We start from the raw sequence: 15,915 nt of genomic DNA on the forward strand, positions 1-15,915 counted from the left end.
CGACGATATTAATGAGTATATGCTCCATGTTAACCTTGTTTCTCCCTTAAGTTTCATGTTTTGAGTCATCGAGTCATTTGAAGAGTCTTGTAGAGTGTTTGGCGTGAAATAGGCAGAAAACGCAAAATTCATGAAGAATCCTAGCTGGATCAGGATTCCTCACCGTCATGCTAATCTGTGGGCCTTAAGAGAGAATTTATGGGTGTATTTTTCTGAAATTAAATTGTTTTAATCTCTTTTATTTTCTCTAAAAGAATTTAATTTTGTGCCCTTTATTAAATTAGGTTGACCAAGCAATGAAGAAGGGAAATAAAGTGAAAGATGTTTTTAGTTGGAGAATAAAGGAGAAAGATGTTTCAGCTTGGAAATTAAACGAATTGCCCCATTATGAGAGGAGTTAAGGCCTTAAAGGAGATGTTTCAGTTGGAAAATTAAAGGAATTACGATGCAATCCCATCCGTCCAATGATGAAGGGTATGATCGACAAAAGCCAACCAATGCTCCCTTATAAATAGGCAACGTCCAGAACTGAATTTGCATCACTTCCCAGCCAAGATCACTTCCCAGCAGAGATCATTTCTTGGCCAAAAACTTTTCTGAGACTCTGCCCAATTCACTCCATAAACTTCCATCACCTACAAGACCGTGACCACCATCCATCCGTCAATCTACGAAGTTCTTAGGGGCTGAATCAAGGACGGTCCACCACCATAGCAGAGACGAGTTCATGACCGTGTTGCTAAGCCACTGAGAAAAGCTTCAAAGTGTAACTATGAAGCTACTTATAATTTTTGTTTCGGTTTTGTGTGTTTGGATTTGCGAGTTGTGTAATTGGAGACATGAAATTTTCATAATATTTTTATTAATATTTTTGAGATTTTCAGTTTATTATTTTAGTTAATTTCAAGAATTCTTTTATGATGCATGTTACAATCTCTTGCCCTTTTACGTGTTCAGGTAATTTTCAGAGTTAGGTTCATAAGTTTGCATGTTAGAATAACGGTGAGAGTTCTTGTGTGTTTGCTTAATTTGCCAAGAGTAATTGTTATCTGTTAAGACGTTGAGTTAAACAAGTAGCAATTAGTTCTAAAAAGTGGTAAAAACTATGTTCAATGGTTAAACGATTCTGGAAATTACGTGTTAAATTCTATGTCTAATGGTTAATTTGCACGTGTGAGTTGATTCGAGGGTTAGATAATACTACTAGTTAAGAGAACTACGCTGAGTGTTTTCGAAAATTAGCAGTATTAGGCTTGGTAATGACTTTTCCGATCCAATCCTACATTAGAACGAATTAGATAAATGGATTGATCCGCTAAGGCTTTTCATTTGGGCTCTTATCTAGGCATTTAAGATTGGCACATTTTAGTAGCATGTTGAAATGAATTTTCTGTTTTTACACTTAGTAATTTTCTGTATATAGGTTTTATTTGTTTCGTTTTTATTTTAAGTAGATTAGGAACCAAATTTCAAAACCCCCTATTTTATTCTTTAATTTGTTAATTGACCTTTTAGTGTAGGTGTACCCTACAATCCCCGGAATGAACGATCTCTGCTTATCCTATACTGACAGCTACATTTTGTAGGGTTAAATTGTGAGGCTATTTAAGCTGCATCACCGGTCTTGTGCATTGAGCTAAGTACAACAATGCGCCTATTGTACTCAAGTAAGATACTTCTGCCTCTAGCACATCTTCGTCATCATCCTTTAGACGAAAAGGATCATTTTCATGATCAAGACTACAGACGATCATGGGGGTGCTTGAAGGTTTGACCTTGTCAAAATGCCTAAGCATCTATCGACACGATGCTCAAGTTCCAAACTGAGACATAATCGTGTTCTCCCATAATCCTTCATCTCAAAATCGGATTTCAAGTGTTCAGCGGTTTCCCTTAACTCTTTAAGGGCTTCTAATGAAGATCATGTCCAACATGAACCGCGATGGAATCCGAAACTTGTTATGAAAACACGTGGGCATATCCCTTCCCAATCAAGTAGTCATTTTAGCGAGCGTTTCAACCTCTTTGTAAACGCGCTCCGTGGTCTAGAGCCACTTTACATGGGTAAATGAAGTTTACCATGAACCTTCATGTATGTTCCGTATCTAGATCCCTATAGAGATACGTAGTGACCACATTTGTAAGATGTATGTTCAGTTATTCAGAAACTACCAAACTGACAGGGTAGTGGAGTGTAATGACATCCATTATGAGAGAATATGTCTTATCGTAGTCGATTCCAGGGCGTTTTATGAGAAGCCTTGAGCCATAAGGCGAGATTACCATCTCTTTTTCTCACTACGCTTTCTAACGAATACCCATTAGTCAACATGTTTTATGTTAGAAGGTGTTGGCATCACTAGCTCGAAAACCTTTCTCTTCGTTAGAGAATCCATCTTAACCTGGATCGCATCTTTCCATTTAGGCCAAATTTCTCTTTACGTTGGCATTCATTCATCAACAGAGCGTGGTTCGATATCATCTGACTCAATAAACTCATGCGCAATGAAATGCGTAACTACATCATCAATTATAATGAAGTTTCTATCCCACGTCTCATGTACACTAGTGTAAGTTTCATAAAGCTCTATATTCTCGGGAATAGGTTCTGACATTGAGGCGTCCCCCAACGATAACGCTAACCCGGAAGATTCTCATGAGACAGATTTTGAGCCTTGATGATCAAAGGATTGGAATGTGTCAAAGTGTCCTTCGAACCTACGAGCCTCCCACGCATCCTAGTTGGGGCCATGGCCTGTAACGCCAAAGTGCCACTCTCTTTGGCATTGGCACCATGCCTACCTCTGTGTAGGATGGCGCTACGTCCTCTCGTATGGACATCCTTCCTTGCAGGCTTGTTTGCAGCATATTTGTGTGATCTCGTCACTTTAAAAGGGATCGAGATGAGACATAGTGGGGACAGGCCACGACAATTCCTGTCGTTCCTGCTGAACATCCGTGTTCTTATCTCCCCCTAACGACGGGAAGACTGTTTCATCAAAGTGATAACCCACAAATCTAGCGGTAATGAGATCGCCTTGCAAGGGCATTAAGTGGCGGACGATTGTTGAAGTCTCAAAACCAACGTAGTTGCCCATTCGTTTGTAAGGACCCATCATAGAACACTGTGGCAGCGCAATTGGCACATAAATGGCTCACTCAAATATGCGTAAGTACGATACTTACACCCAGTCACTAGCTGTAACGCAGAGGTACATTGAGTGGTGGTGGGTCGTAGACGAATTAGCATAGCTGCATGCGATATTACATCACCCCAAGCGGATATAAGAAGATTGGTGCGCATTACCAATGTCCAAACTATCATCGTAGTCATTTCTGCAAGACCATTTGGGTGCGTACATGGGAATATGATGTCCAACATTAGTCCCATTGCAATATCCATCGAAAGTCTTTTGATGTAAACTCTCTAGCATAATCAAATCCAATTGACTGAATATGATGATATGGGGAGTGAGCACGTTGTCATATGATATGTGCTAGGAGTGTAGCATAAGTAGCATTTATAGGTGGACAATGGCACACACGTGACCAGCGTGTTTGCGTATCAACCAGCATTATGAAATATTTAAGCGTCTGCAAGTTGGTTGAATCAATCCATGGATTCTATGTAAGAACAGAATTAGTATGTTCATTTCCTTTGCATAGGACGGTCTTAGTCCTAATTTCCCTAAGGAACGGACTTTGTAAAACGAGCGAGAGGCTTTAGAAGCAACCAATGAGTATTTTGGTTAGACCTGAGCGTCTGAAACTCTATTTGAAGCAAGTTGGTGATTGCAGCATTACCTGGGGCGCCATCACCATGATGGACGCTATCCATGGTGTTATGGATAGGGACTACGCTAGCCCTAGGCGGGTGGTGGATGGAGGCGGTGCTCTAGGCAGCTGCGTCGGTCACACTTAGTTCAGAAATCAACTTTTGATTCATGCTTCGTTTTGCTCGAAAGAAATGATGTCCATGTGAAGTCTTTAGTAGACGGATCATCATATCATGACCAGGATGACCTATCATGTCGTGACAAAGCTAATATGTGTCTAAATCCAAGAGATCTTCTCTCGTAACTTTATTGGATTTAATAGCTCGAATAGTGACATAAAGTCCACTAGAGAGACACAAAAACTTCTCTAAGATGCGCCTTTATTCGCAATCATTAGAGGTATTGCAAAAGAACTCATTTTCGTTCTTCACATGCGTTTTCGCATGGAATCCATGGCTATTCATAGGTGTGATTCGCCCTAGAAGCGTAGAGAGTTTCTGTGACAGTAATTAAGGTGTTATTTGGCAAGTGGAACTTGGGCTATTCCATGTCCTTGAATTAATACTGATGACCCAGCCATCGTAGTCACAAAAGTCATATGCTCAGAATCAACATGGAGTCATAAAGAACTCGAAATTTTATTCATAAGCCAACGGAGTTACATCATTGTCTCTTTGACTAAAAAAAATCTAATCCAAAATGATAGCTAATGCAAAATAATGGTAGTCGTCTAACTTCTTTCGGTAATTCCAAAATAAATGTGACCAGGTGAGTAGAGAGATGTCAGTGGAGCAAGGCTCGCTTAAGTACCACTAATCTCATAACCTTCCTAGACATCACACTTACTTTGAGTGAGCCTACTTTGAAGAAAAGCTAAACCATTGGCATTTACTACAAAAATATATGGCAATTGCCTATTACATCTCTTGGAAAAATAAAGACTTAAACAGAATTGGCGATTTATTAATCCCAGCCAGATTTGTAGTCTTCAACCCTTCACTCTAGATCTTCTTTTTGATCTTCTTGTTCCATATAGTAAGATTCTCTTGTTTCACAATATGCTTTGTAGGCGGTTACAATTTCTTCACGAGCTCTACAAATGTGTGCCTAATGATCAAACACTCCACATCGAGAACATACATCTCTTTGCTCAAACTCCATTGATTGAGGCGCTTTGAAAGCGTCATTTAGATGGCTCTTAGTGTTGGTGGCGCCACCAACATGGCCAGAGGCGTTGCCTCCCTCTCTCTTTCCACGTTTACCTTTTCGGTTTCGTGTTCGCCTATTTTGGCGATTACCTACCCAAGTAGAGCGATTATATGGACCAGAACATCCAAATGTATTCCTAAGATTAGGGTTTCTGTAACGTCCCGAACCAGAATTTACTGATTTACTAATCATTAGGACGGTAAACGACATTTATTTTCACTTTTATTGTCATTTCAGCACTTTTAGTGGCTCTAAAAGTTGACTTTTTGTGATGCGCTAAAAGCAAGCGTGCAATTTAACCCTGAAAAATATCATCGTTAGTATAGAATAAGTAGGGATCGTTCTAACCGGGGATTGAGGGTACACCTGTAATTGCAAAAATAAATAAAGAATTAATAAAAATACAAATTAATAAAAGTAAAAAGTATTATTTACAAAAATAAAACAAAGAATAAAAATATATACAAATTAACATAAAAAGGGGGTTTAGAATTAAAATTAAAAATTAAAATAAAGAAAATGTAAAAACACATATACAAGGGTGGAACGCAAGGAATAAAGATCAAAACCACAATCATATGCAAGAAATCCAATCACAATTCCTATAGTTGATTTTCTATGTCATGAGAAAAAAGTTAACCATGTGAAACGTTAGAAAGCAAACGATTTCCCATTTTTTACTTTCCTTCAATATTTCATCTAAGTGAAAGCACCTAAATTAAACCTATTGAACATGCAATCATAGTCTAGAAAGCTAGCTACTCAAGAACACATTCAATGCATGAAGAACAAATAAAGGATGTCAATCAAAGTGCACAACCTAGTTATGAAAAAGTTCACCTATTTGCAACCCTCCTTAATTGATTTCGACTTTTGTCCAAAGCCTTTACTACTTAAATCTAGCTCCAATTACATGCATATATCCTAAGTTGGCCACCAAAGAACACATACATATAAAAGTTTTCTATAATCCAAAATCAATCAAGCAATCTCACATAAGCAACATATAAATCAACATATAAAAATCACAATTTTATTTCAAAACATATAAACGGGCTTTAAACTTTGCCCTTAACGTCATGTTAACTAGAATTCATAACTCTACGAATCAAACAAATGAAAACAAAAGAAAGTATGAAATACACCGTGAAAGATGGATGACATGGCCTTGAGACGAAGAACTCGAAGATCCTTGAAAGCAAGCAATCTTCTAGGGACGACACAAGGGTGGATGGTGGCTAGAATCTTGATGTATTGCATGACTTCTTCTCCTCCTTGGTTGAGACGCAGAGCTTCTGAAAACTAGAGAATGGAGAGGGAGAGAGAGCTTTTATGTTTGGAATTATTTTCTGAATGAAGAGGTGTGTCTTGTGGTGTAGCATAGGGGGCTTTATATAGGGGAAGATAAGGCTTCATAAATTTAATGTCTAAGGAATTTTCTGGTTGCACCACACAGCTCCAACCAATGAATTAATGCCACGTCAGCTCTACCATGTCACTCAACCAATCAAAAAGCTCCAAAATAAATCCATAATCTTTCCAAATATATTATTGATGATTTTCCCAAGATTTAATCTGATTTTATTCACCATTTTCGGCCAAATATCTAGGCATGAACCTAGACAATGTATCCGGACTCATTTTGGATCTTTTCTCCCTTAAATCTCTCCATGGCTTTATCCTTAATGTCCTCCCCTTGATTTTCTCTTGATTTTCACATTAAAATTGCAGATTTTATTCTCTAATTTCAGCCAACATATCTTGAGGGAGTTGAGGAACGAATTTGGACTTGTTTTGAACCTTTTCTTCCTTGAAATTCTCCCTTGATATTCTCAATGTAATCTCCTTGATTTCCCAAGCAAAAATCAGATTTAATCTCCCATAATATCTTCAAGCCATGTGATCTCCTAATGCCTTCAGGTTTCCTAGCCTCATCAGGATTCCTGCGTTGACTGGGATTCCTAGTCGGACCAGGAAAACTCCATTTCTTCATTTCAGCTCATTTCCTTGTCATTTTCTCCGGTGTACCTAGAAAATAGAAACTAAATTAAAATTTACTAAAAATAGAAACTTTCTAATAATGGAAACTTTCCTAAACAAGAAGGATTTATTTAAGGAAATAACTAAGTAAATATGAGGTAAGTAAATATGAGGAAATAACATTTAAAATGTCGCATTAAAATGCTCCTATCATTTTGTTCGGGTCAAAATTTGAGAAAATGTTCTTCATGGAAGTTGTAGAGGACGTTAAACCGAGCGCGTGGATATGTGGTACGTAAAAATCGGAATTCATATGCGGAAGTTATGCCTTAAAATATGGAAGTTACTGTGGTAGATTTCCATTTCTGGAAACCTACCCCGACTTTCTCTCTCTTCCTCTCCCACTTTCCCCCACGTCGGCCGCTCTCATTCTCCCCTTCGTTTTACCGCCGTCCGGCCACCAATCGGCGAGCCCAGGGTGACGGTCGATTCCTCTCTTCCTATCCTATACGCCTGTGGTCGTGGGTCGTCGTGATTTGGCCGGAGAAGCTCGAATTCAAGCCAAGAAGATTACTGTAGCAGTTTGTTATTTCCGGCGATATCTTTCGATTCCGGCCGTCTCCGGCCACCAAACCGGCGTCGAATGTGCGGTTTTTGCCAAGGATCATTTCCCCCTAGCCTTGAGCCACGATTTGCAATGTGGAAAATTTTCACAGGCCAAATTAGAGCTCTTTCAGGTAAAATTGGAACTTGTTGTAGCTGAGAAAGAGGTTGGGTTTGTTGAGTAGATGGTGCTGCCAAATTTTGGTGGCCATCGGAGGTGGTTGCCGGTGGCGTATGGGGCCCACGCGCTGCCACTGTTGGTGGAGCGTGGAGGTGTGTAGGGCAGTGTTTTAATTCCGGTTTTAGCCCATTAAATTTTCTTTATGTTGTAGAGCTTGTATGTGAAGTTTGGTGAATTATGGAGGAGTTTGGAATTATTTGTGAATTTCCAAAGTTTGAAGTTTTGTGATTGAATTGTTGGAAATCCGGCCGTCGGAATTCCCTCGTTTTAGTTGTGGAATATGTTAATTGAGGAATTGGTGTTGTGGGAGATATTTGGGTTGAATTTGAGAAGTAATGGAGATAGGGATTTTTAGGTTTCGTTTAGGTTCGTAATTATTTTATCGGATTGCCGTTTACGGAAATATAATTGTGTACAGGGCAATGCCGCGAGCTACGGTTAAATGAAGGAACTCGTTTGCGTGGTCGCCCAATAGTACTGTGAGTGGACTTTTGTTTTAAATAATGATGCATGCATTTATCTTGAAATTATTGATTAATTTAATTATCATTTTATTTATCGAGCATGATATTTTGTCTTGGATTATAATTTGACTTTCTACTATTTATGTGACTTTCTACGAGAATTTCCGGGTACTGTTGGGAATCGTACCCGTGTTTTCTTTATTCGCGGGACTTATGGGGAAGCCTTACTGATTTTCGATTTTCGTATGATTTTAACCCACCATACCTGAGTCATCATATTTATTGCTAGCTAGCCTATTAGTACTCCTCCCTGCTTACTATGTGTTCGTGGGTGAGTAAGAGCAAAGCATGGGATGCTCCAGAGTGTGGGACACTCCGACCCGAACCTGGGAGGCTCCCTTCTTTCGTATGGTGAAACTTCTTCCCCATATTTTATCGTTGCTTGACTAGCGGGGCTAGTCCGATTTTCACTGTAGCCAGCGGGGCTGGTCTTATCTTCTTGAGAAACGAGATTTCGGTTTTACGATATAGTTTTCGAATGTGGTGACTAGCAAGGGTAGTCGATTTATCGTTTTGAGATTCTTGGATTTGAAGCTAAATGTGTTTTTCTAATGGTTGCATGCATCGGTTTTTAATGAAATAAATGTGGGAAAGTATGAATTAAATTGTTTATGTTTGTCCACTCACGCTAACGTTTTTCGTCTACTTTCCCCTGGGCCTTTCGGTTTCTAATGCCTAGTTTGCAGGCGAATTAGTGGAGGTCGGGCGTACATGACATTTGACGCATAGTTGTCACTACTTCCGTAGTGTAGGATCCCTTGATCCTTTACTCTTCTTTTTATATCCCTGTGTATATTAGTACTGCTCTGATAACCTTTGGGATTAGTATTGTCGAGTTTTGTGTTTTGTGAAAGTAGAGTTGTTGGTAATTGGGAGCAGGGTGGCTCCAGGAGTATAAGGTTTGTTTGCTTGAAGTGTTTTTGTGTGTTTTACAGGTTTTTGGGTAGTCCATTTTAGAGGTGACTCTGCCGAATTTTTGGTAGAGTTATCCCTAAATTGGGCCCCACAGGGCCACCTCGGATTTCAGGGTGAAATTCGGGGCGGGTACTGTCAGTTTCGCTCTTGGCTCCCTCTCTTTAGGGCACGACTATAATTGGATTCCGAAATATGCTCTGTTCCAACGGATCTCGAATTACAGTTCTTCACAAGGATGTTGTCATGTTTTTCAGCGACATTCATAGCTCCAATGAGCTCATGAAACCTTATGATTCGTCTTGCAGTAACATCGATTTGATAGTTCTTAGCAACCATCAATGCAGATACGGGGAAAGTAGAGAGAGTCTTCTCAATCAACATCGCATTTGTGATCTCTTTACCACATAATTCCATTAAAGATTTAATGCGAAGTGCTTCCGAGTTGTAGTCAAGAACTGACTTGAAATCACAGAAGCAGAGGCTATGCCATCTCACTTCTAGGTCAGGAAGCAGGGAGTCACAGAAGTTGCCAAATCTATCTTCGAGTGAGACCCACAGCCTGCTAGGGTCTTCTTCATTCATACACTCGTACTGGAGCGAATCATCCATATGACAAGTCATTAGGATGATGGCTTTCGCCTTATTTGCCTCTAAGGCTGCTCTATTTGCTTCCAAAGCTTAAGCTTGCTCAATAGTTAGCACGTCCTGGCTAGACTCGAGAATCGTATCCAAGATTCCATCGGCCTTGAGATGCTGGTGGATATCACGAACCCACATGTGCTATCAGAGCCTGTTGTTCCCAATGGAGCAAAGTCCAATTTGTTCAGGTTACTCATCCTGAAAGAGAGAAATTATGGTTAGTTTCGGAGCGAAAAAGGCTACCATGAAAACAAATAAAATTTCTGAGCGTAGTCGCTTCCAAGAAATTAGGAATTTCCGAGCGTAGTCGCTTCCAAGAAATTCGATTCCAAGAGGGGTTGGATTAGATAGAAATAATGATGTTTGCGGTCGATCATTTTATCTCAACAAACTCTAAGTTTGGAGAGAACTCTACAAGCTCCAAGCTTGGAGTGAGCACGAACCCCTCACAGTTCGGCTTAATTTGGTCTCCCCTATGATAAAGAAAGGGGGGTAGAAGAATGGAGGTTGCAAGTCCCTGAAAAAGAAGAGAAATTAAATTTAAAAACTCTAAAAAAATGGGAACGTTTAGGGAAAAATACCTCGAAATAGGTCGCCAGAAAATTTGATCGGAAAAAGTGGTCGGAAAAATGGCCGAAAAAGTGCCCGGAAAAGTCGCAGGAAATATGGCAGGAAAAGTCGCCGGAAGTGGCCTGAAAAGTCGTCGGAAAGATGACCGGAAAAGTCGCCGGAAGTTGACCGGAATCGGTCAACCGGAGTTGACCGGTGCTGACTGTCGCTGATGTGGCAGTGGGTCCTTGGGTGCTGACGTGGCAGTGGGGTCTGATGCTGATGTGGCAGTGGGCCTCTGGGCTTTTGGGCTTCCTTCTTTCCTTTTTTTTTTTCTTTCTTTTCTGCCGGTTTTCTGTAGATGATTTAGTCGGCCGGTTCACCCACTTTTAGGCAGGTTTTTGTGCTTTTTCTTCTGGTTCCTGAATATTTGGCTTGAGAGGCTTCCACTATCAAAATTTGGTGGAAATTGGAGGTCCGGAAGATGGTGAACTGGTGGAATATTTGCTGCGAGTTGTATGAAGCTTCCGGTGGCCGGTTCGGTAGGTTTCAGGCCGGTTCTTGTGGTGGGGCCGCCTGTTCTGGACTCATGGGATCGAGTTCTTCAAGGTGTACGGTGGAGGCAGAAAGGTTTCAAGGTTTTTTATTCGGATTCAAGGTTTTTAGCTTCTTGAATCAGGGTTTGGCTATTTGTTTCAGGGTTAGGGTTTCGCGCTGATAACGTGTTTTAGGGAAACGAGAATTGAAAGAAAATTGTTGTGTGTTCTCATTGATAATATGGGCGTCTTTATATAGAGGATTACAATGCATAGAATCTCAATCATACAAGGAAAGTAACCATACATTCAATAGGAATCTAGATCCTTCTAATTAAACCCGATTACCACTAGGTCAAGTAACCTAGAGTTTGGGTCAAACTCAAATTAGGGTTTACTTGAACACATTGAATATTATGATATAGTTATTACTTGATCTTCCAACCCAAAACCCTTGAAATCCAATTCTTTTAGCAAATCAAAAGCATATTCAAAATTATTCTAGCCATATATCAAGATCAAGAACCTCTTATTAATTTTGGTGGAGGAGAGACATACTCATAAAAGAGCAATATCATGTGATTTTGATTCATTCTTCTTCTCATGGTTGAAGATAGAGATAAAATTTAGAGTAACAGATTGTTGTATCTTATATTCAAGGATGTTTTGGTAAAAATAAGGAAGTCTACTTAGCTTTTCAAGTATTATAAAAAGTAAATTAGAGAAGTACTAAGTATGAGAGGTCCAGCAAATTTAGAGGTTCATCTAGAACTGCCCTTTTTTTTATATTAAAGATGAATTTTATTAAAATGTTAATGTATACGATACATCAAGTTTTTTGAATATTTTAGACCGTTGGGAAAACATGTTCTCAAGGAGAACCCCCAGTACTAACACCATTAGCTTAATTATATCAATAATTTCATGAAGCCAAGCTGACAAAACATAGCTTGCACCATCTTCAAACTCCTTCTAGTAAGAGTATGAACAATTTCATTATTTCTCTTGCAAACATGTTTTCAGGTAACTATCTCAAGTTGATGTAACAACTTGTTTGTTATACATCAGAACTTAACTTATAATTTAAAATTAAAACGAATTAATCGTCTCAATAGGAAGGAGCCAATCTTACATCTACATAGATCATAGTTGAGGCCCAGGGTCTACCTAAGCCTTGAGTCCTTGACGTTCATCATGGTTGGGAGAGAAGGAAAAAAAAAAAATTCTTGTATATGTGAATTCGTTAATAGTGGCGTACATGCACGATTGCCTTCTCAAACATTTTCCTTATACACAGTAGTTGAATCAGGTTGAGTACTAAAGGCATAGAATATGTGACCATGATATGCTACACGTACAACGTTCTATAAGGCTTTCAAAATGGGGCCGAGAGGGGTTCCTTAAGCTTTTCTTGATCTGGGGTTTCAATATTGGCAGCAGCACACAAGCATTGGCATGATCTTTCATACAGTTGAGCCTCCTCCGACTCCAGAATTAGCTTATTCTGTGGTTCTTCACCCGCTTCAGCAATATTTACATGGTCCACCTGTGTCTCTGAACCAATCGGTCTCAATCCCTACATATAGAAACATTAGCAAATTTAGAATTAAGCAGCAATGTAGTCATATTTCATCACACATGATTTCTTCTATGATCGTATCATTTTAGTACGAAAATGCGCATTCACTTGAGCACCTATAAGATTAGATGCTCTACATAAAATAAAAAAAGATTAGATGCTCAAGTCATGAAGCGCCCCTAATTAATCAACGCAATTCTAGGCACTACGTACTCATAACCGATTCTAGGTTTGAGTTCATAGCTAGATATGATGGATGCTGTGAACTTGTGAAGTAAAACCACACCTCACTGAATGTAGCTGAGGCTTCGTTTGATTCCATTTTCTGAACCACATCTTCAGCCATTTCCTGCATGCAGAGTTATCATGAGAAATAATAGGCGGGGGCGGATCCAGAAATGTTTCTCAGGTAAGGCAAAATAGTAAGGATATATTCAGTATGTCAATATATCCTATGAAGCTTGCCTATTTTGCCGGTGTTTGCCTTATTATGCCATTTTCACATATATAGTTTGCCTGTGTCAAATCTATTAAGGATATATTCAGTACTAATCTTGCCTATTTTACCCTAGTTCTGCCATATTTCTACTATTTTTTGCCCTATTTCTGCCATTTTCACATAGCTTGCCTATACCAAATCTATGTAAACTCAAAACTCCAGTTTAGGCAAGTGCCTAAGCTGGGCTCTATGTGCATCCGCCCTTGACAATAGGTCCCGGACTTTGAAAAAGAAAATGAAAACATATAGCTCAAACCTCAAGGTAATGAAAATGATAATTAATATACGAAAGCAAATCATATATATGATGGAATGTATAAATAAAATTAGTACGTACCCTAGCATGGTTGAGTTGTACTTGACTCAAGGTCCTAGGTTCCATCTCAATGGAGCAACAAACTTTGGCCATGAAAAACGAACAGACTTGATCGAGCTCAAATTTCTCAAAAACACCAGCGGTGGGACTATCATCGATCAGTAGTATTGTTGATGCATATATAGACTGGCCCATATATATAGTCAATCATCTGAAACATATATGTCGCCAATATTTTTTCTGGTGTAAAATCTTTCACGGAGTATATGACAAAGAAGTAGAGGTTAAGCTTATAAAGCAAAGCGAAGTCTCACCATCACTCACATCCCGTGCTTCTCTGATAGAAATTGTTTGGCCTATTTTCTATGGTGAGGAGCATATATACATAGCTACTGATGGAATTAATTGATATTTGTTGGAGGATAGGCCTCTCTGAGCTGTAAATTTGGTAAACCTAACTGTACTGACTAATGAGGGATCATAGTCTATGAAATTCATATGATCCGGCCTTTGCTTGTGATTTCAGTACTAATTTTCTGTCTTTGTTTAAAACTACAGCTTTTTGACATTTAGGTAAACCTTTTTTTAATTTAGACATAGATTATATAGAGAATGTGAGCACTAAAAATATCAACAGAAAAATTGGACTCAAATTTTTATGCTTGACATTGTTTTTCTCTGATCACTACACCCAGAGGTTAGTGGTTTAGAATTTTGCTAGTTCTAATGATTTCTGGGTGGAGTGATGAAATTTTAGGTGTACATAGCAAGACTCGTAGACAAATAATTTTTGAACAAGCCCAACGAAAGGCTGAAATAAACCTAAAGACCACCCTTTTCTGTTGCTCGTTGACCTTAGAAACTACCCAGATTTCAAGATATGCTCAAAAAATCTCAAGGTTTGGTGCTAATTGCCAAACCTTTGTTTAGCAGGTAATTAAATTAAATTAATGGGGGTATAAATTAAGTTTAATCAACTGAGAGGACCATTTAACAGGGAGCAGCATTATTAATCATGTTGACTAACTCCATACATAACAAGGTTAACAAGAACAAACAAGGAGAGCAACTGTAGCCAACTGGTTTTTGCATAGCCATGTGCCTGCCTAAGCCTAGTGTGGGTGGGTCAAGAACAGCATCACTACTAGCTAACTAGTTTATGCTTGATTAACTAATTTGATTTGCTGATCTCTCTGGTGAAATCATTATTTGGTAAAGTCAAAAGGAAGTTTATCTTGATTATGAGTTTCACTGTTAGGTGGTTATCTACGTTATATTAATGTATCGGTATATTAAGTATATTAATTTAATACGATAGTAAAGTAGTAATTCTATGAATTGTTAGATTAACTCATTTTAATTTTGAAGTAGCTGATCTACTGTCATAAAAAATTAATTTAAACATTAATATATCGATACATTAATTTATAATTTACAAAAAAAAAAAAATTATCTCAATTTACAATAAATTTTTACATTGATTAACCCATTTTTTCACTTAATTTTCTTCGGAAGTAATTAATTACTTCAGAGCTGGCAACCATAAACGTAGCTAGCAATAGGGCTTCGCATCTTTTTGTTGAATTATGTATCCACCTTCCAAGTTTGTCACACAATTTTGTGGTCAAACTCAAATCCTATCGGTAGAGAAAGAAGAATATGTGAGACAAAGTGTATATTCCTTCACCCATCTTGTTCATGTTACTCAAAATGCAATTAAAAACCAAAGCAAAGAACTTTGTGTTTTTAGAATTGTTCCATGAAAAGATGTTATCTTTACCAGATGTAGTCAGATGAACAGAACCACATACCATGATGAACGAATCATTATCTCTAGGCTATGTGAATTGGTAATTGAAAGTCATACACAGACAGAATGGGGGTTTGTTCATCATGGAGAATTGGAGAGGGAATTTTTGAAAAAGAAGCCTAGCCAGCTAGCCTAAAGCTTATCATTATCATTCAACTAATTTAGAAGTCATGCTTCCCATTAGTTTGCCCATTACCATTTATAAGCTGAGCTATTCAGTTGGGGCATATTTTCTTCATGCTGGAAAAACAATTTGGTGCTCCATGTGGGATGCTTTTTAAGTAAACATCCATCTCAAAAGAATACCCACCCGTTTTCCTTTTCATTCCGATTGATCTGTTTCCTGCTCAGCTGCTTTATGATCACCTTTACGTACCAATGCTTCCAGCTATACTGAATATTCCTATTTGTAGCTAGTTCTAAATTAACCTCCAGTCTAGGGTTCTTCACCATGCATGTTATAACTTGGATAGAATACGTAGAAGTTAAACAGTACAAGCACAATGAAATATATAGAATTAACTATTGATACTTTTTTGTCAAGGGATATCTGATAAAGTTAGAAGGATATAAAGATGATTAGCATTGCCCATGAGTAAAGATCGATGGCACACGTAAATCAAGAAATAGCATAAAAAAACTTTGAGAGTCAACATTACACTGTTTCCGCTTTATAGTTATATTTTTGCACTCCGTAGTTATTCCGTTACATTGGTTGATTTATAGAGTTTTGATTCACTCAGTATAGTGACCGAATGGAAAACTAATACGTACCATAATGAACACAGTCGGTCAAAGA

At 38.5% G+C, this 15,915-nt stretch overlaps 1 protein-coding gene across 3 annotated transcripts; it reads right to left on the reverse strand.

Annotated features, from left to right (window-relative positions):
• Positions 1-11,862: 11,862 nt before the first annotated feature.
• On the reverse strand, positions 11,863-13,666 carry LOC112190287. 3 transcript variants are annotated; one of them, XM_024329716.2, is made up of 3 exons: positions 13,328-13,666; positions 12,778-12,840; positions 11,863-12,458 (listed from the first exon to the last, which is right to left on the reverse strand). In XM_024329716.2, exons 1-3 carry the CDS (start codon positions 13,499-13,501, stop codon positions 12,288-12,290), a joined length of 408 nt encoding a protein of 135 aa, XP_024185484.1. In that variant the 5' UTR covers positions 13,502-13,666; the 3' UTR covers positions 11,863-12,287. The 3 variants fall into 3 exon arrangements, with proteins under 3 accessions (XP_024185484.1, XP_024185482.1, XP_024185485.1); XM_024329714.2 differs by having other exon boundaries at positions 11,863-12,488; positions 13,328-13,664; XM_024329717.2 differs by lacking the exon at positions 12,778-12,840 and having other exon boundaries at positions 11,863-12,488.
• Between the last annotated feature and the right edge of the window lie 2,249 nt (positions 13,667-15,915).

This window comes from Rosa chinensis, chromosome 2 (assembly GCF_002994745.2).
Source record: "Rosa chinensis cultivar Old Blush chromosome 2, RchiOBHm-V2, whole genome shotgun sequence".
Classification (NCBI taxonomy): Eukaryota; Viridiplantae; Streptophyta; class Magnoliopsida; order Rosales; family Rosaceae; genus Rosa; species Rosa chinensis.

What these genes read in the sequence shown, in the direction of transcription:
- LOC112190287 (XM_024329714.2), bottom strand. Translation starts at nt 13,501, where the DNA reads ATGGGCCAGTCTATATATGCATCAACAATACTACTGATCGATGATAGT. An exon ending in TACAACTCAACCATGCTAGG is followed by an intron (nt 12,841 to 13,327) that starts GTACGTACTAAT and finishes CTCTGCATGCAG; the next exon opens with GAAATGGCTGAAGATGTGGT. An exon ending in CCTCAGCTACATTCAGTGAG is followed by an intron (nt 12,489 to 12,777) that starts GTGTGGTTTTAC and finishes TTCTATATGTAG; the next exon opens with GGATTGAGACCGATTGGTTC.